The sequence below is a fragment of the Dreissena polymorpha genome, chromosome 2 (assembly GCF_020536995.1).
Source record: "Dreissena polymorpha isolate Duluth1 chromosome 2, UMN_Dpol_1.0, whole genome shotgun sequence".
NCBI lineage: Eukaryota > Metazoa > Mollusca > Bivalvia > Myida > Dreissenidae > Dreissena > Dreissena polymorpha.
In genome coordinates this window covers 120,266,044-120,288,300 of record NC_068356.1, presented here as the reverse complement: position 1 = coordinate 120,288,300, position 22,257 = coordinate 120,266,044, and the positions used below count along the sequence as shown (strand labels likewise).

Genomic DNA, 22,257 nt, shown 5'->3' with positions numbered 1-22,257 from the left:
TTGCACTCCTCTTTTTTGTATCTCGTGGCTACGAGTTAGCTATGTCGTGGCCACGAGATAGAAAAAAAGAGGAGTGCAAAACTAAATAAAAGCGGCGTACAATTAAAAAAAAGAGCGGTGCTTCTCTTTTTTTAAATTGCTCTCCTCTTTTTTCTATCTCGTGGCCACGAGTTAGCAATGTCGTGGCCACGAGATAGAAAAAAGAGGAGTGCAAAACTAAATAAAAGCGGCGTACAATTAAAATAAGAGCGGTGCAGTAAATAAAGGCAGAGTGCATTTTCGCTATCTCGAGATCCCGAGTTAGTCAGCCAATCAAATTTTGCGTAACATGTGTAAATATTCTGTACGCATATATATATAGCTGGTCAAAGCAGGCAAGGCTCTGATATAACATTACATACTACTATTAGAAATACTATTACTGCTACTACTACTGCTGCTGTTGTTGTTGTTGCTGATGTTACTACTACTACTACTACTACTACTACTACTACTACTACTACTACTACTACTACTACTACTACTACTACTGCTACTACTGCTACTACTACTACTACTACTACTACTACTACTACTACTACTACTACTACTACTACTACTACTACTACTACTGCTACTACTGCTACTAGTACTACTACTACTACTACTACTACTTCTCCTACTACTACTACAACTACTACTACTACTACTACTACTACTACTACTACTACTACTACTACTACTACTACTACTACTACTACTACTACTACTACTACTACTACTACTACTACTACTACTACTACTACTACTACTACTTCTACTACTACTACTACTACTACTACTACTACTACTACTACGACAACTACTTCTACTACTTCTACTACTACCACTACTACTACTACTACTACTACTACTACTACTACTACTACTACTACTACTACTACTACTACTACTACTACTACTACTACTACTACTCCTACTACTACTACTACTTCTACTACTACTACTGCTACTATTACAACTACTACTACTACAACTACTACGACTACCAATTCGACGACAACGACGGACGACCAACGGACGACCGACGACCGACCGATGGACGACGACCGACGGACGACCGAGAGACGACTGATGGACGACCAACGGACGACCGATGTTTGGACGAGGGACGACCGACGGACGACGCCGGATGGACGACCGACGAACGACCAGAGGACGGACGATGGCCGACCGACGGACGACGCCGGGTGGACGACTAACAGACGACCGACTGACGACCGGACGACGGACGACGACGACGACTACGACTTCTACTACTACTACTACTACTACTACTACTACTACTACTACTACTACTACTACTACTACTTCTACTTCTACTACTACTTCTACTACTACTAGCAACAGCAGCAGTAGCAGTAGTAATAGTAGGAGGAGGAGAAGTAGGAGGAGCAGTAACAGCAGTAGCGATAGTAGAAATAGTAGTAGTAGTAGTAGTAGTAGTAGTAGTAGTAGTAGTAGTAGTAGTAGTAGTAGTAGTAGTAGTAGTAGTAGTAGTAGTAGTAGTAGTAGTAGTAGTAATAGTAGTAGTAGTAGAAGTAGTAGTAGTAGTAGTAGTAGTAGTAGTAGTAGTAGTAGTAGTAGTAGTAGTAGTAGTAGTAGTAGAAATAGTAGTACTAATAGTAGTATGTTATGTTATATCAGAGCCTTGCCTTTAGGACGTTTTCATTGGCTTACAATTTGAGGGAACAACATAACATTTGATTGGCTGACTAACTCGTGGCCACGAGTTAGCTAAGTCGGGATCTCAAGATCGCGAAATTCTCTCCTCTTTTGTTTAATGCACCCTTCCTTTATTTACTGCACCGCTCTTTTTTTAATTGTACTCCTCTTTTATTTAGTTTTGCACTCCTCTTTTTTCTATCTCGTGGCCACGACATAGCTAACTCGAGATCCCGAGTTACTAAGTCGTGGCCATGAGATAGAAAAAGAGTGCAATTTAAAAAAAGAGGAGTGAATGTCACCTCTATGCCACCGTACAAAAGAGACGAAACAAAAATCAACATGGATTTTAAATAAAACCAAAGTATAATTAAACTATATACATATACACTGTAAATCATAATTATTTACAATGTCATTGACTTATTGCTTTTAAAAGGAAAACTACAATGATACTATTAACGCGAATTACGAAAAATGCGCGCATTATTAAATTTGTTCTTTGCAACTCGACTTCCCATTGCGTGCCAAATCAGATGAAGATAGCGCGAAAGATCGCAAGAAAAGATTCTTCACCAAACCACAGGAGACCTTCAAACCCTCTTGAGATATGAGATAGAAGATCCGAATGACAGACAGTTGATCATACAGATATTATTCTGCTGAAAGTATTTCACGATAAATCCACTCACCACCCGTTACGAAGTTTCCATTAAAACCCCGGATAGAATGAATATTTAATTAAAAATAAGTTTTTGTTCTTGCATTGAGCACTATTATGAAATCAAATTAAGAGGAGGGTAATGAACAATTGTATGAAATTTTAATAAAACTTAAAGTCAAAAATTAAAGTGATGCATATGTGCAGCCCCAATCTCTAATTATAGCCATATAAAATTTATATAAGAGACTGAAACATGAATTGTGAATATTTTTTTCTAATATAATCAGCCGATGTGGAAGATATGGAAATATCTCGTTGAAGAGTTGCTTATTTATTATACGAAGAGTGGTTAAGGTTATTATGATAAGGAAGTTTTTATTGTTAATGACTCAGTAGATGGAAATAATTGATTTGGGGTCTGAGAGTCATGTACCTGTTCATTTGGCCCTCAAGGATATTTGTACGACAAAGCTACCTTCTCCATATTTATTTAAACGCCGTCTGATTTTGTGAACATATTTCTCGTTTCTCGAGTTACAATGTACAGAAAAATTCGATCTGCCTAATCTAATTTATTGCGGTATTAAAGGATGGGTATATTGACATCACAGAGCTTTATCAAACATTACCCTTAATATTAAACATTATAACCTTTACGTTACATGGTAGATTTGCATACCTCCGTTGCTATTTTTATTATTCTATTTCAATTCAAGTACGACTTTCCATTTTCCATTTATCGCATATCTAGCGTAGCATTTTATATGTCCTTAATAGCAAGTACATGTTATTATGTTGCATAATAACGCTACAGAACGATGTAGGCCTTCAAAACTTAAAAATTGGTTTTAGTTTGCAAAAATCTTTATCATTATTTACCCCGAGAGCCATTGGTAAAATGCATAGTATATACGTTTACAAATGAAAACTGTGATTCTTGCGTATATAATTAATAGAATTGCGTTGTTTTATTTGTATAGAGCAATCTATGGTTTATAAAAATGTCTCAGTCTTTACGTGTTTTCTTTTCCATCTTTAATGCGAGTATGAGAAAAATTAATGATGCGCGGGGTTAAGAAAATCAAGTGATCGTGTATACCCGGCAGGAAGTGAATACATTTGTGTATATTTATTATTGTTATGTCACTTAAGCGAGAATTGATTCAGTCCTATCTACGCGGAAGAAAGCAGTAAAGTGTGGACGATTGCGAAAAAATGTCCTATGTATATTGTGGATAATTAAAGCTGGATTCGCAGTATTCACTTAACAGGAACTGCCAACACATATACGCTACACAACTCGCCAGTAAATTTCAGTATTGTGAACCCATCGATTATGGGATGTCTTGCAAATAAAAACTTAAGTTGTGTGAACAAATGATAATTATTGTGTTTGGTGGTATTCTTTAAACCTTACCAAAGGGCAAGCGCGGATGCGACGCTCATTTGTAAAAAATAAATAAATACAATACCATGGGGCGCGTGTATGTATTAGGGGCTGCGGTGGTCGTATCTCTAGGGTTATGGCTAGCTGGATTAGGTTGGACGGTAGCCCTTTTAGAAATGCTTATTTCAATCGCATGTGTGTGTTTATACCCCCATAAGGTGGTACCAGTAGACCTTTCGGGCAAAGCTGTTTTTATAACGGGTAAGAGTGTTTTATTCTTAAATCTTATGTTTATAAATTTAAATCATTGTATTGTTCGGTCAAATAAATTTACAATAGTGCCTTATTTATGCAAGAGAACTAATAAGTAAGATAACCTCAAAGTTATATTATGTTCACTGTTCATGTGACATTCAAATGTTACATTGCTAACAAATACGCAGTAGGATTTTACCTTAATTAAGCCCCTTTCGATACAATATCAAATGGCTCTTTATTATACAATAAAGTATTTTTGAATGGTCGTCAATAAAGTGCAAACTCGGTGATTACATAACGCTAAATAATTAATAAGTTACAGAATGTCTTTAATTGTCATTAACCGGGTAAATAGAACGATACGTTGAATTGCTATGCCGTATGGACACCTTAAGCGTATTGATTTATAGAGCAACACAGGCATTATCTACCACACAAAGGTTAATAAACAAACTTGGGAACAAAATACATGGACGTAGCTCTAGAACAAACTAAAAAGTGAGACAATCATAACACATATAAACTACTGTGAATTCATTTATTTTAATTGACAGCAAATTTTGTCGATACATAGAATCGGGCAATTTTAGTAAGTTTAAGTAATACTCTCTTATATTAGACTCCGTACATGAGCGTTCTGTGAACGTTTGATTTCGTGTTTAAGAGGACAAATGAAAATCAACACAAAATATACGACAAAAAATATTGGTTCCATAGTACATGTTAACTCCAATTGAACAATAAAACCGTGAATTAAGACTTGTTTTTGGCATACCCATTGAAGGCATGCATATCTGGCATACCCATTGAAGGCATGCATATCTGGCATACCCATTGAAGGCATGCATATCTTTGCAGATTGAATCAGAGTCAAACTACGCTGAGATTTACCAGGCATGACATGTGTATGACTATATATATATGTAAACATGAATATGTGATTTTAAGCAAATCGAAGAAACACGATATTTTTATACAAGCATAAATTAAGAATTAATTAAGATTTTCCGCTGTTTATTGGTCATGAAACGATCATTTGTTGGTATTAAACCACAATAACGTTGGTCGCCTTGTTTTGTAGCCACTTATCAGCTCTGCAACGAGTTGTTTATTGGTCATAAATATCGATAATGTGTAAAATATTTTGATGATATAACAAGGTTTTTTTAATGTTGGGGCAATGATAACAATATTTTTCTTTGTTGTGGGCCGGTTCTGAATTTCTTCTTGTGTTGTTAATGAATAATTTAACAACGTTAAGTTGGTTCCTCGTATGAGGTGATCAGCGAGTGTCCTTTATAACATCATTTATTTACCACAATACTTGGCTAACAAATCGTTGTATGCATGTCATTTGGCTGCGTCCCTCTCGCTTTAAAATATAACATACACGGAGACATGAGAAAATGGTCAGTATTTAAATTGCTTATTATCCTTACATGACTGGCCACCCTGCGGGGGTGTATCAAGACACCAAGCATTGATAAACAAGACCGACGCAACAGTTTTAGCTATTTTAAAGACACATGGTTAACTTGTAAATCGTCGTGTCAATTGTTCAAGTGCAACTGACATTGGTTTATGTTTAATTTTATGGTTAAATTGTATTTATACTGTAATTCTTTCTTTTCGTTTATGTTTTGCGTATATCACTTTTCATCCAGAACTTAATGATTCTAATTGCTTTTTAAATATTGCTTTTTAAAGCTACGTTTAAACAAATTTGAAAACTTCTGTAATCATAAGTGTTTCTGCATTTTGTATTGTTTCCCACTTCTTTTCCAATATAATACATATACATATATAAATCTATTTTTATCAATCTTTTTTCACAGCAAAATATTCGCTTTATGTTAGTTTTATTGATGAAACAAATTTTGTCCACATTGTGGTGCATTGAGTCGGCTGAGTTAAACGAAGCTGTCAATGCAACTACCAGCTGGCTACTATCGCTTGAATAATCTAGATTTACTCCTGTATCGAAAATTGCTGTAAACTCACATTCTACCAGCAATAAATAGATTACAAAATGTTTCCCCAGAAATTATCTTACCTGATAGGACATCTTCACACGGCAAAACGTTTTAAATCAGGTTAAACGTCCAAAACAGGAAATCGCTATATGTATATTTTAAATTACAGAATGTATGAAATAATTTCAGCCGAGCATTAAACTGAATACGGTACTTTCATACATATGCATATTAAACTATTTTATATGCTAGAATATGCTGGCATCATACGTCTCTTAAAGGCGCATGTGGACGATATTTATTTTCTCTTTTGATGTTAATATTTGTTTAGAAACAATTAATGATGTGTTAATGAAGAGTACACAACAATATATACATTTCCAAAGAATGTTTAAAAACACAACTAGAGCGGGATTCGAAGGCACGCCTTAAAAATCGTACACGTCATTGATTTTTTTGCTGTACGTACATCCCAGTTATCGACAATGCGCTGCGCATGTACTTCATGTACATTTCATTCAAAATTATTGTATTTATTTGTCTCAGTAATCATTCGAACAATTAATCGCAGTTGCCATTGATTTTCATTGCAAACACAAAGAAAGTTTATATACATAATTAATTTGGTATGTCGTCATATTGATGTATCTTATAAAATACAATTATCGACGACAATTAAATTGTCGTAAGTTAGAATTGCCCGTGTACACGCTCTATTTAAAACGGGACTGCACAATGTGTTAAAATGTAATATATTGATTAAAATATGTTACAATAACACAAAAAGGCAAGAAAAATTATACATCGAAGACAAATTTCATAAAATGCAGCAAATAGAAATAAGCGCTCCGAGCCGATTGTGACGAAGATATTTCGTACATATTTTCCTACAATAACCTAAGCATTCGTCTTTTTATTAGGATCGGAGTAAGTTCGCGTGTGTCGTATGAATAGATATCGTTGCAGGAAATTAAAATGATCCGTAAAACTAAATTTAGATTCACATCGTACATGTATGGTATACATGCTGGCGAATTCGACTGTACAGACATTTTCGAATTAAGAATTAAATATCTGGCTTATTTCGCATTTTTCGACACATGTTCCTCTTAACTTTTATTTTAATTTATATTGAAATATATGTATAATAAGTTTTTCACACATTTTATATAAATTAATAAATATTTGACAAAATCGTGCAGTTCCGCTTTAATATAATGTTTGTGGAAATCGTATTGAAACATTCAATACATTATGTAAAGGGGTTATCGTAAATGCAGTTACCACATGTTACAAAGAAACGTGTTAATTCAGATACATGTTAAAATGGCAGCATGCATGAAGCGTGTCTTTTCCAAGGCGCCCCGTTTTAGCACGTACATTTGATAACACAGGATCCGCGGTTCGAGCACCGAGGCCCTCATCTCCCTCCCAAATGCCCCATGCCTTTAATCTGCCAATGACACATGTCTTTAATGCCCAATTAACCCATGCCTTTAATCTGTCAATGCCGAATGCCTTTAATCTGTCATTGCCCCATGCCTTTAATGCCCCAAATAACACATGCCTTTAAATTTCCAATGCCACATGCCTTTAATACTCCATAAAACCATGCCTTTAATCTGCAAATGCACCATGTCTTTAATGCCCCAATGACCCATGCCTTTAACCTGCCCATGCCCCATGCCTCAATGCCCCTATAACCTATGCCTTTAATGCCCCAATAACCCATGCCTTTTATCTGCCAATGGCCCATGCCTTTAATCTAACAATGCCCCATATCTTTAATGCCCCAATGACCCATGCATTTAATCTGCATATGCCGCATGCCTTTAATGTCCAAATAACCCATGCCTTTATTCTGCCAATAACCTATGCATTTAATGTCCCAATGGCCCATGCCTTTAATCTGCCAATGACCCATGCCTTTAATTTGTCAATGCCCCATATTGTTAATGGCCCAATGGCCCATGCCTTTAACCTGCCTATGCCGCATGCCTTTAATGTCCAAATAACTAATGTCTTTAATCTGCCAATAACCCATGCATTTAATGTCCCAATGACCCATGCCTTCAATCTACCAACGACCCATGCCTTTAATGTCCCAATGATCCATGTCTTTTATCTTCCAATGCCCCATGTCTTTAATGTCCCAATGGCCCATGCCTTTACTCTGCTATTGCCCAATGCTTTTAATGTCCAAATTACCCATGCCTTTAATCTGCAAATGCCCATGTATTTAATGTTCCAATGACCCATGCCTTTTATCTGCCAGTGACCCATGTCTTTATTGTCCCAATGATCCATGCCTTTAATCTGCAAATGACCCATGTCTTTAATGCCACAATGACCCATGCCTTTAATTTTCCAATGACACATGTCTTTAAAGATGAATGACAAAGTGAAGGAACTTATGTATGTAGCCGGTAATCGAACCGGTATAACGTCCGAATGCAGAATTTAAAGTCATGATTTAAAGGAACCTTTTAACATTTTGGTAAATTGACAAAATTGAAAAACATTGTTTCAGATTCGCATATTTTCATTGTAGTTATGATATTGGCTTGGAAACAGTAAAACTGAACATACACCTTGCTCTAAAATTTTCATTTTATGCCTCTTTTAACGATTTAAAAACCTGGAAATAATAAAATGTTTCAAACGCGAAAGGAGTACATAATTTGGTGTGTTCTGTTGTTATCGTTGTACATTGTATTTTGTGACATTCGAGGGGTGCTTAAATAATGTATAAAATACACCTCTTAACTCAAGCACTGAATGCCAAGTGGTTTACGTGCTAGACTTCTACTCCAAAAGTCAATGAATCAAGTCCAGTTGTGGATTACTTATGTTCTTTAATTTTATTCTTGTGTTTTTTTACTGGAGCTATTTAGTTCCAATGTTTAAATCTATCAATTTAAAGCATTTAATGACAAACTTCAAAACATGTCAAAATCTGTGAAAAGGCCCCTTTAAACTTTTAACTATTAAAGAATGGTTACCTACGCCTCTGACTTGACAAGATGTGAAATCATTTTAAACTTACACAAATATGTCATATATACGTTTTACATAGCCTTCGAGAAGTTGCATCACTAGTAACACAATTTTTATACCTATGAACACCAGTGGCATTTATAATGAGGTATTTAAATGTACAGAACAGCTTTTATGGTAAACGCTCCAGTTATCGTCCTGTTGCTCGGCTTGATGAAACAAAATTGTATATTCAGTATGAACAACATTAAATTCAATTATAAACTGATATGGCACACGCATTGGATTCAGTGAAGGATGGTCCACGATGTTGGGTGTTCGCAAGGCGGAACAGAGTGGTTACCATTATGCGTAGCTTTCGAACCTCGGACGTTTGAGCCTGGGTTAATTAAGAAATGCAATTCGCTTTATCGTGTTTTATTAAACGGTGACTCTATGTCTGTGATTTAGCCGACGCTAACCACGGTGGCCGTAAAGCCTGTCATCAGAACGATTCAGAGTTGTTAATTAATCTGCAAAATCAAAGCAAAACAAAGTGTCGAGTGCACAACGATGTCGCCTCGCTCTTAGAACAAAGCCACAGCGGGCATTTGGATTATATTCGTATTGAGTTTATAGTGGAAAGTATGTGTTCCCGTTCGGTCCTAAATTAGGTGTTTATCATTTGATTCGGAAATCAATTGGTTCATTTTATTAAAATATAAAGATGACTTGTGTGAGCATTTATACCGTTGCTTGGTTGAATCGTCAAGGTCACAGTTGAACTTGTGCATTGCTATGTTATGCCAATAGCGATAATATATTCGTTGAGTTTGTCAATTGTATTTCTTTATAGTGCATTGGGAAATTTTTCATCACTGTAAGACATTTGTATGCACACAATATGGTGCTTGGTTAAAGGCAAAGTGTAAAATGCGAATAAGGCTTTATGTGTAGCCATAGTTACAAACATGGAACATTCATGAACTATTAACTGTCCACATTATCTCTATCAAACATTACTCATTTATGTAACGATTGAAACATTTCAGGTACATCAGGATCCTTCTATCACATTTCTAATTGTTACTTTAAGCTTTTAAGTTGTTTCCCAATCTTAACGGCTTTTCCAGGAACATATTTTGTAAAGACATTTGTTGGTTCCTAAGTTAAATTGTATACAAAATAGATCTGCGCAATCTCATTTATGGCGGAAGTGAAGAATGTGCTATATTGACAATACAGAGCTTTATCAAACACTTCTATTAATATGACAACAGTTGAACCTTAACATTACTTGGTAATTGTGCATACCTACGAAGCTATTTTCATTGCTCCACTTTCAATTTAAGACCTACTTTCCTCTTTCCATTAATCACATATTTAGAGAAGCGTTTTATGTGATCTTAATAGCATGTACATTACTTTATTACGTCTTTCGTTCCGATCCCATTCGCACATGTACGTATTATAAAAAATGTTGTAATTCTATGTAAACAAATGTGCATTGTTTAAAAATAAATCTGTTTAAACTTATTACGTTGAATGAATGCTTACGTTGCATAACGATGAAGGCATTCAAATCATAACGATTGGCTTTAGTTTGTTACACTCTGTACCATTATTTACACGAGCGCTATTGTAATGCTAGGATTTGTTTACAAATGCATACCGATTTTTGCGCATATGTTACTTAAATTGCATTGAACAACGCAATGTTTTTGCCTAACGTATATCTACAGTTTATTGACCATTGCGGTGGTTTTAATGTATTTTCTTTTCCCCTTTAAATGCGAGTATAAGAAAGATAAATGAGGCTCAGGTTTACGGTAGAGTGTCATCAAATATCAAGTGGTGGTGTACACACCTAGTACCCGGTATGACCTGAATAGATATTGTCACTCTAGCGAGTAGTGACTCAGTCATTTTCTATCTACGCCGTACAAGGCAGTGAAATGTTGAAGATTGCGAGATCTTGTACGATGTTTATTGTGGATATTTAAAGCTGGATTTGCAGTATCCGATTAGCTAGAACTGCTGAGATATATACGCTACATTACTTGTGGGTTTATAACAATATTGCTAACTCATCGATACTGGAATGTCGTGCAAGAACAAACTATAGTGTGGTGTGGAAAGGCAAATTAATGTTATGTGTCGTATTCTTATAACCTGACCGAAAGGCAAACGCGGGTGCGACGGGAATTTGTAAAAATATTAATAAAGGACCATGGGGCGCGCGTATGTATTAGGAGCTGCGGTGGTCGTGTCTCTAGGTTTATGGCTAGCTGGATTAGGTTGGACGGTAGCCCTTTTAGGGATTGCTATTGCAATTGCCTTGGTTTCTTTATACCCACATAAAGTGGTATCAGTGGACCCTTTGGGAAAAGCTGTTTTTATAACGGGTAAGAGTTTTGTGTTCCTATTTAGATATTTAAGTAATTGTATTGTTTGGTCGTATAATTTTACAATAGTATTTTACATGTGCAAAAACTTTAAGAGGTGGTATAACATTATAGTTAAATTGTGTTAACTGATAATGTGACATTAATATATCATATTGTTAATGCCAACGCATTGGGAGTTTAACGTTCGTAAACCCAATATTACATGGCTCTTAATTAAACAATAAAGTCTTTTAGAATAGTCTTCAATTAAGTGTACACTAAGTGATTACATAATGATATATAGTAAATACGTTTCATAATTTCTTTAAAGGCCATTAACCGAATAAATATGTCGATTGCATTCAATAGCTATTTCGTACGGACTACATGTACTGTACAACTAAAGCGTATTGATTTTTACAGCAACAAAGGTATTATCTATCATGGAAAGGTTAATGACTGTTGTTAAACAAACTTAGGAAAGAAAAACAAGGGCGTAGCTTTAGTACGAACTGAAAAGTGAGATCATCAAAAAACATATAAACTACTGTGGATTTATTTATTTTCGTGGATTTATAAAATATGAAATTAAGTTGAATTTTAATTCCGGATTTGTTTTATAAATAATGTCTTATATAAGACTTCAAACTAAAGCCCTTTTTGAAAAATTTATTTTGTGTTTGAGAGGACCGACGGAACTCAACAAAAAAGTATTCGACGAATGATATTAGTTTCACAGAACATGTTGCCTCCAATTAAAAAAAATTAAAACCGCGAATAAGGAATTACTGTTTGGCATACACATTCAACGCATACGTATCTTTTCTGATTAAATAAGAGTCAAACTACGCTTTATTTTGCCAGGCATGGAATTTTTATAACTAAATATATACATGAAAACATTAACATATGTGATTGTATAGTAATTAAACAACGAGAGATTCCGCCCCAGTGTTTCATAGCCACCCGTTATCTCTGCAATATGTTGTTTATTGGCCGTAGATAACAATAATGCAAAAATAATATCGAATGCATAACAAGATTGTATAAATGTGATCAATTTCATATATTTCAATTTGCATCGGGCCGGTTTGCAACTTCTTCTTGTGTTGTTAATTAGTAATTTTACAACGGTTAGACACCACAGTACTTGATTAACATGAGGCGGTATTAATGTCATCAGGCTATGTCACTCTCGCTGTAAAATATCAATTAAACCTTGACGTGGGACAAGGCTAACTATTCAATTACAATGTACTTATTGCCCTGTCATGACTGACCACCCCTGCGGGATATTACTCGACAAACGATTTCATCTGAAAACATTTGGCTGTATATATTCATAAGTGTACCAGCATTTTGATATGGTTTGTCCATTTATTTGTTAAAGGGGCCTTTTCACAGTTTTTGGCATGTATTGAAGTCTGTCATCTAATGCTTTATATTGATAAATATAAACATTGGATCCAAAAATCTCCATAAAAAAACAAACAAGAATACAATTCAAAAATACAAAAATGTAACACTCAACTGGGCTCGAACCACTGACCCCTGGAGTCCTGGAGTAAATGTCGACAAAATATAACGACAATATAACTCTCCAAATTATTCAATCGTTTCAATTTGCAACGCATTATAATTTTCAGGTTTTTAAATCGTCAAAAGATGCATATAATGGATATTTTAGAGCATGGTAAATGTTCAGTATTACTGTTTCCTCACAAACATCATAACTTAAACGGAAATGTGCGAAACTGAAAAAACCTTTTTTAAAATTTGGTCAATTTACCAAAACGTGAAAAGGGCCCTTTAATAAAATACATTTGCAGATTTTAATATATGTTTCTATTAATCTGATTCACAGCAAAATGATCGCTTTATGTGTTTTATGTATGAAACACATTGGTTTGCACACATTCAATGCATTCAGTTAGCTATCAGTTAAACGAAATTGCATATACGAATACCGGCTTGCTACTTGCGCTTAAATAATCTAGATTATCTCCTGTGTCAAACATTCCTGCCAACTCGATCCTAGACTATCGGTAATAAATTCAAAGATTACAAACTGTTTTACCCGATAATTTTACGTAATGGGACCGGAGATATCTACGCCTCTGATGGGACACCCTCACATGGCAAAACGTTATAAATCCGGTTCAACGCTGACAACAGAAAGGAAATCGATTTATTCACTTTTAAAACCACGGCCGTTAATCACGCGCACCACCTCTTTTTTGAGATGCATTAATAAATGAGCCTATGCTTCTTCCGAGGTGGCGCTCCGGCCCGGATGTTTTGAAATGTAACGGATAATTTTTACAGGCTGATTATGTTTTATATGTTTTTTTTCAACATATCCAGCATTATTTTTAAAAATCGGCCAATGTAGTGCGATTTAAAATTATTGGCAATGGCTCATTTATTAATTCATCTTAAAAAAGAGGTGGCGCGTGTGATTAACGGCGATGAAAACGCATGAAATAATTGCAGACAAAACATACTACTGAATATTATACTTTTATATACTAGTATCTGCATATTATACAAGGTCATATGATGGCATACTTCGTCTCTGTAGGGACATATCGACGATATATATCTTTTAATTGTGTTTTTATGTACAAACAATACTGTGATGATGAAAGAATACATAAATATACCTACGCCCCTTACACACGTTTTTAAACATGTATCCAGTGGGATTCAAACACAAGCCTTAAAAATCGCACACATCACACATGTACTACAATACGTACAGTCGGTTATCGATAGTGCGTGTGAATATTTACTTAACCCATTTATGCCTAGTGGACTCTCCAATCCTTCTAAATTGGATCAATTTATTTCCAAAATTAGGGATATTTAGTATATTTATTTCTATATTTAGAATATTTCTTACAGAAATTCCTTTAAGCAAAAAGCGCAGATCCTGATGAGACGCCGCATCATGCGGCGTCTCATCTGGGTCTACGCTGTTTGCCAAGGCCTTTTTTCTAGACGCTAGGCATAAATGGGTTAATTAACATTTCATTCAAAATGATGTTGAATTTATTTTGGTACGTACTTTCCCGCCTACGCGAAAATTGTTACCGGGACAACCTTTTATATTTATAGAAATACATATATAAGTGAGTGGTTATAAAAAAGAAACCTATGCACAATATAACAGCCTTTCAACGGCCGATGTTTTGCCTTTCATTTATGGCTTAGGGGTTATAACGACTTCTAATGTATGTAGCTGGGACCTGCGTAACGTTTGAATGTCGAATTTATTTAGTCATAATTTAAACTTCTCAACAATACCAAAATCCTAACCTACGCCCCTGACTTGATAAGATGTAAAATCATGTTAACCTCGCACAAATAGGTCATAAACACAATTTGCATAGCCGTCGAGAAGCTTTATCACTTGTTTACATATTTCCATAAATTTGAACAGCTGTAGCATTTATAATGAGATATTGTACAGGCCAGCTTCTTGGTAACCATTGTAGATACCACTCGTGTGTGCGGTGTGAAACGCATATCAAAGCAAATTATATATACAGTCTGAATAATTTTTAATTAAATTATAAACTGTGAAAAGGGCAAACTAATTGGATTCGGTGAAAGGTGGTTTACTGTATTAAGTGTTCGCGACGAGCATCTGGGGGGTAACCATTAGACGTAGGGTTCGAACCTCGGACGCTCGTCCTTGAGTTAATGAAAAAACATGTTTTGATGTATCGTTGTTTATCGCCTCATTAACGATGACTGCTGCCTTGTATTAGGCCACGACGACGCTTGCCAGTGTGGCTTATAGCCTGACACTATGACGGTTCGGAGTTGATTGATTGATAAAGAAACTACGATCATGCTTTTTAATATAAATAACGCAAACATGATGTACTATAATAATATGTTTGCAGTATTGATTAGAATTCTTTTTTGTGTTGTTTATTGGGCACATGTTGGGTAGCCAAACAGTAAAAATAAATAACGGGATTTTTGCTCTTTTGGTATAAAACAAATCTACCAATATATTATTTATATAATGGAACGAATCGTAAGTAATCATCAAATATAATTAAGTGATAATTTTCATTAATGAAAAAAGGAGCATACGATATTCGAGATCGCTCGATATAATGCGCGCATTATTCGAGTCGTTTTCTGAGAAAACTGGGCATAATGCATGTGCGTAAAGTGTCGTCCCAGATTAGCCTGTACAGTCCGGATTCTCGTGTAGAAGAGACCTCCTTTAACCATAAAAGCGGAAAGTGTCGTCCCTGATTAGCCTGTGCGAATGTACAGGCTAATCTGGGATGACACTTTACGCGCATGCATTAAGCCCCGTTATCACAGAACGTGTCTCATTTAATGCGTTATTTGCGCCTAAGTTAGCTACTCATTAAGTGCCAAATCAGATTAAGATAGTTCGATAAATCGTAAGGAATGATTTTTCCTCATACCACAAGAGACCTTCAAACACTCTTGAGATATAAGATAGAAGATCGGTCGATTTACGGTTGATAGATACAGATATGATTCTGCTTAACAGATTGCACGCTATCTATGCATTCATTACCCCCAACAGACAGAATACGAAGTTCCCATTAAAAACCGTATCTGATGAATATTTCATTACGACATAGGCATTTTTTAATCATACTGAAATAGAAAAGTCATGCATATGTTAAAGCTTTACTCCTTCCCTAAAAATACATATATATATATATACATGATATAAAAGACGGAAACATGAATTCAGAATATTTGCCTAATATGTTCATCTGAAAATAGGCAAATCTTATGTTGTGGAGTTGATAACGATAAGTGGTTGTGGTTAACGTAAGTATGATTAAGTGCTATTTTATGCTAATGAGTCAATTGAAGCAAATGGATGAACGCATTATTGAGTCGCAATGTCGATTATTTTTTTGCTTTTGTAATTAGTTGGATTTTTGAAATTTAGATATTAATACACGGATAAGTACGGGGATCACACTATTCTAAAACAGAGTGTTCTTAAAGTTTCATACAATATAAATAGTATGCACATATTTAAATGTATTGTGAGTAATCGTGTTCAAATGGTAACAAAGTTGACGTGCATATCTAGAGCCTTTCATAGTATGACGAATTAACACCCCAACCCCCTCCTTGACGCATGCTATGGATATGTTTGTACATATTTACAAGTATAATGAGGGACACTGCACGTGCACACTTTCGTTCCGACAGGACAAATGCATAATTGCATGCAATTAAGAAAGTTGAACGGTGAATAGAGAAGGTTAAATTCCTAAAACAAGTTTGCTGAAACGGACGAACGGAAAGACGTCCATATTTTACCGCAGGTAGCGGGTGTGGGCATGGAGCATATAGTTACCGTTACTCATGTTTTCCGGGTGATCAATCCAGAAACTAATGATAATATATAAGGCTAACTTGAGGTGTACACTAAATGAACAAAATAAACTTCATTCGTCGAACAGAGTACACTCTTTTACATGTAAGTGTATATAGTATTATGCCGATTCACCGCAAACGTCCCTTTTTCTGTATGGCAGGTTGTGACAGTGGATTCGGTAACAGTCTTGCCCGGCGGCTGTACGACAGGGGTTTTCTCGTGTTCGCCGGATGTCTCTCGCCGGACAGCGCAGGCGCACTTGCGCTCAAGTCAGAGTGCCCGGATCAACTGCACGTGATACAGATTGACGTCACAGACGAGTGGCAGGTGCGCGGGGCACTGAAATTTGTTAAGGAGAAGATAGGGGACAACAGTATGTACCGGACATTTTGTTCTCTTTCCAATTACAGAAAACCCTTCCGAAGTACTGTTAATTAAAAGATTAAGTTCTATTCATTAATTAGTTTACACATGACACGCGTAAACAAGTTGTCAACGCGCAGCAAACGAGGCTTACAATGTAACACAGGATATGTTGACATGCTTTACGGATAACATAAAACATTCTATATAATTCGCATTTGTGAAATCGTGTGTTGTATTCAAAATCATCATATTTGCAAACAGTTTGTAATTTGTATAGCATATGCTTTATAACGTATTTACGCCTTAAATGCAAGTATTATACCTACTCATAATTATAAGTAATAAAGACAATAAAAATCGTCTGCGACAGGTCTGTGGGCGCTTGTCAACAACGCAGGTATCGCGATATTCACCGAGATCGAGTGGTGCTCCGTGAGTCAGTTTCAGCGCGTGCTCGACGTCAACGTCATGGGCGTGGTCAGGGTAACCAAGGTGTTCCTGCCGTTGCTAAGGAGCGCCAAGGGGCGCGTTGTAAACGTCGCAAGTCTTGCAGGCGAGTACAATTAACATCAAGAATCCCGTTTAGGTGTAGTTTTAAGAGGTGTCATAGTTTTCCACTTGAGAATCTGCTTATTTGCAAATAACAGCGAATATGTCGTTTCAGCTTCAACTGACGATTTGATGGGCGTTTTCACCAAACTTCAATTACCAGCGCGAAACTTCACCCGCGTTAGCAAATCTTTCCTGTATTGAATGATTTTTAAATGATATGAAATGTATTACGTTTTGTATGGAATACAGCCTTATAGGTGCATAATCAGTGACATGGTGTTTCGTAAAGAATTCAATAAATAAGATATACAAAATGTGAAATAAAAATATTGACGGAAAATATACCAACTTAAAATATATTTGTTTAAATAGACTGTTTTCGTACATACAGGTCGTTACACGTTCCCAGCGTTCGCAGCCTACTCCATGTCAAAGAGGGCATGCATCGCTTTCTCAGACGCCTTGAGGATCGAGATGAAGAAGTTCGGTCTCAAAGTCATCACGATCGAACCGGCGCTGTACAAGTAAGTTCAGGAAGACCAATGCAGGGTATCAAACTGCACATATACTTTTTACGGAACGAAGTAGAGGAGGTAATACTGGAATCATCATGGGCATCTGTCCACCAATCCGTCATTCTGTGTGACCGTAGACCAAAGTTTGCCCGCAGAAATTCCTTTCAACCAACACGATTCAAAATTGCAAGCATTTATCCTTAGGATATAACGGCGTGCATGTGCGATTTTAAATACCGGTATCATATGCTACAGACACTCTTTAATCAGGTGAATATCGGTTTAACTATATTAGCGTTATTTCGATTCACAAGTTGAGACTGGTTCCACCCAGCTAATGGGCTCGACCATGTCCAAGACATAATCGAAAACTATAACTGAGCTCAGACAGTGGTGACGAATACCCCATTCGACGCCGCATGTAGCCAATATGTAGGTATAATTTGTAACGATTGAATGAAAAAGTTGACACTCGGTTTTGCCAGTTTTGTCCCAGGGGCATGGTTTGAATTTTGTTGTTGTTGGTGACTGCCATCCATTTTTTTACATACACGATTTATTCTTTGTGTGTTCAAGTGAAAAATCATTAAAAAATACATTACCTCACATGGGTCTGGCCATACTTTAATGAAAGGTAGTACGATGTAGATGGCAACTTGAATATGTTACATACCAAATATAACAAATCTAGGCCTTGCGACCTTAATACATGAAATTATTTTGCTATAAAGTCAATTTATAAACATAAATACATCGAATCCACAACTACCTTTGGATTGCTTTTGGGGTGTGTGATGTAATGTTATGTTTTGTAAATATAGAAAATTGTTTCTGCTCAAACAATCTCTTTTGTGTAAGTACATGTACGTGTAGGCTAAACGATGGTTATATTCTGTTGTCTGCTACATTTGACATACCGTTTTTTAATGTTGCTATTTTGATAGAAAATACGCCTTTAACCTCTGTTTGTATTTCTTTTTCAAGGACTCCGATTGCGGAATCGAATCTGCTCGAGCAGCAAAACCGGAAGTCATGGAGCGAGACGCCGCCGGAGGTCAAGGACGCCTATGGCGACGAGTACTTCGACGCATTTCTGAAAAACATCAACGTCCAGATGAAGCGGGCCATACCGGATACCACTCACGTCATTGACCTAATGGAAGAAGCCATCATAGACGTCGATCCGCGGATACGTTACGTCGCTACAACGCGCTTAGGTGAAATACGCGCCGCCATTCTTATGTTGTTGCCGACGTCATTGACGGACAAGCTTTTCGAGAAAACGACACCGAAATGCCTACCGCGTCAAAGCACTGGTAGCAGCGTCGATAGTTCCTCAGACAATGACGTCACATCGCGGTAGAACATTGACTCACGCCTTATATTGTAGTATGACGTCACTTTTTAAAAAAGTATTTTTGTCTTTATATTCTTCATCGTCGAAACGGCATATATTTAATTGTCACTACATTATACGCCATATGAGAAAATCCTGAAAAAAAATCGTTTTCGTGAATTTTGATGAGCCAAATAATCCAGTAAAATGACACTATTCTATGAAACTCGTCGAATGAAGTCTGAACATCTACGATCGTTTGATTTGATTTCGGTAAATATAACAATGACGACCGGAAATATGACAATGCGTATAATAGGGACGGAACACGCTCATGTCTCATCAATTATTCAAGAGTGATGAATTTTTGCAAGCATAATGCCCCCTCTTCCCATGTTGATCAAGAAGCATACCGTATTCAAACTAATGTGGGTTCCAAAGAAAGAGAATACTTTGTAAAACGTCAAATTGCGTTCGCGCCTTATAATTTGAATTGATGAATTCGAAGTACATACATTTCTTGCCACTAATCAATTTTTAGAGTTCTATTGATTGTCATCTTTATACCTTTCTAAAGGAACACTATAAAGTATGCCTTCTTACATTCTCGTGTAAGAATACCGTTTGATACAAATTATTCATGCGCGAAAAGACATCCACCTCCTCCGACATGTTGTTGTACATTATGTAAATGTATATAATTAATCACTTATCTTTTTGCTTCAACTAGATGTTCATGTGTAAAATTGAATCATTTATTGTTACAGATATATTGTACTTAAAATAAAGAAATTATATTTAAAAGACGTTGTTTAAGCACATAAGTATACATGTATATTCGTGTTTGTTGACATTTGTTTTCTGCGCATATACATTTTGACACATATCAATATCTTCTTTCATTGGCTGGTATATGGCAACGGGTATATTAAAGACGTTCGGCCAAGTTCTTTCATATTATATTGTCAGAGTAATAGTTTGATTTTCAAGTACCAGTATATTGGATTGGTAACTAAACATCCAAGCACTACACCATACTTGTCACAACACTTTAGAATATGCTATTTTTTCTGATTAATTTATAAAAAAAATATAAAAAAAGATAAACCACGTAAATGCTTTATTTAACATGGTTAGTTTTCAATTTCTTTTAGTACTAAACTTCTTTTTGGTTGTTTTCCATTTAAGCGTCAATCAAATGATGTCAAACCATATTCGATTTTCCTACTCCCAAGCAAGGTAGACAATTTGAACTTACGTAAACATGCACATAGGCTCTCAGTTGCTTCCCTTATAATAGAAAGCAACACTTTGTGAATTGAGGGTCATCAACATATCACATGATTTTGATGAATACTACCTCTACAAATTTATAATAAATGTGCATAAAACAAAAGGCAAACATGTATCAATTAAAATGATTTTACGGTCTCTGCTCAGAATTGTGGCCAATTAAGGTTCCACAATTTACACTAGTCTTAAGTTCCATTCAATATTTTTTTCCAAACATGTTTTACAAATTATTCTGGCCAAGACCTATAAAATAATTATAGGTCTTTGATTCTGGCTATCAAAGTATGTAATGCACAAGTTTCATGCAGCTAACATATTATATAAATATGTTGTACAGTGTTTGTTCCACCACACAAATAAATAATCATACACAAAAGATATTTACAATGTCAATATTACTTAACAGCATTTTTGTCCCCCATTACTTTCTAACAGGGAATATCTTCATTGGCACTTTCAGTCATAGAAATCAACGTTAATGAAATTTTACCGTTAATTGCAACCCTTACATTTCACTGAGTGCAAAAAAGAATTGTACGCAACAAATTGTCTGGTTATGGGATATTTATACTCCGAAGTTACAATAAAATCCCCCCAGGGAGGTAAAAAGTTGTAGAGCTGACAAAAATCTCGACACAAACCTACCAAGCCAAAGAGGATGGGCGGTGCAAATTCTACATTCCCTTCTTTGCAAGCATAAGCAATATGAAATAAAACAGTGCAAAAATACATATTTCTTTAAAATCTCCATGTATGCATGATAACATATTTTATCGAAGGAAATGTCCAGTAAAAACTACCTGTATACCAAAAATTGTTCAAAAAGTATTAACACAGCCTCATTTATTCTATTTTTGAAATAACAATGGGTATGCAGAGGTGGAAAACCAGTTCTTGCAGCAATATGTTAAATGCACTGTCAGAAAAATCTATGCATTATGATTTACACTGTGGCAAATATATTTATTGTATTTAGTACAAGTAAACACAAATACTTGGCAATTTATAACAGAACATCAGGAATTTGATTGTGAACATCAATATAGAAAGACAAAATAAAACACCGTATGATAAACAAGAGCTGTCATAGGACAGCGTGCTCGACCATTCGAGTGCTTGACAGCATAACGTAAGCCATCATGGGGAAATTGTCCATATTCAATAATTTATTAGACCCTCTTTCAAAAATAAAAAAGGAACAAAATAAAAATTGTTTTTTTTTGGGGGGGGGGGGGGTTGAGAGGGGGTATAATGTGGGTGTGGTCTTTTATAAGATGACCTTCAAAAATAAAACAAGAGGGTCTGAAAGGCCCAAAGTCGCTCACCTGAGATAAAAAGAAACGACCTGTTCTTTGCAGCCCAAGATATCAATGGAACAAATGTTCTAACCAAGTATCATGAAGAATGAACAACAAATGGCCCCTTGGCGGCCATGTTTTTTTAACAGACCT

General features: G+C 35.8%; 1 protein-coding gene across 2 annotated transcripts; it reads left to right on the top strand.

Moving 5' to 3' along the window:
• Positions 1 to 3,574: 3,574 nt before the first annotated feature.
• Positions 3,575 to 20,317, top strand: LOC127868752 (short-chain dehydrogenase/reductase family 9C member 7-like). 2 transcript variants are annotated; one of them, XM_052410778.1, is made up of 5 exons: positions 3,575 to 4,016; positions 16,905 to 17,117; positions 17,481 to 17,663; positions 18,054 to 18,186; positions 19,162 to 20,317. In XM_052410778.1, exons 1-5 carry the CDS (start codon positions 3,842 to 3,844, stop codon positions 19,538 to 19,540), a joined length of 1,083 nt encoding a protein of 360 aa, XP_052266738.1. In that variant the 5' UTR covers positions 3,575 to 3,841; the 3' UTR covers positions 19,541 to 20,317. The 2 variants fall into 2 exon arrangements, with proteins under 2 accessions (XP_052266738.1, XP_052266737.1); XM_052410777.1 differs by lacking the exon at positions 3,575 to 4,016 and adding an exon at positions 10,837 to 11,367.
• Positions 20,318 to 22,257: the final 1,940 nt, after the last annotated feature.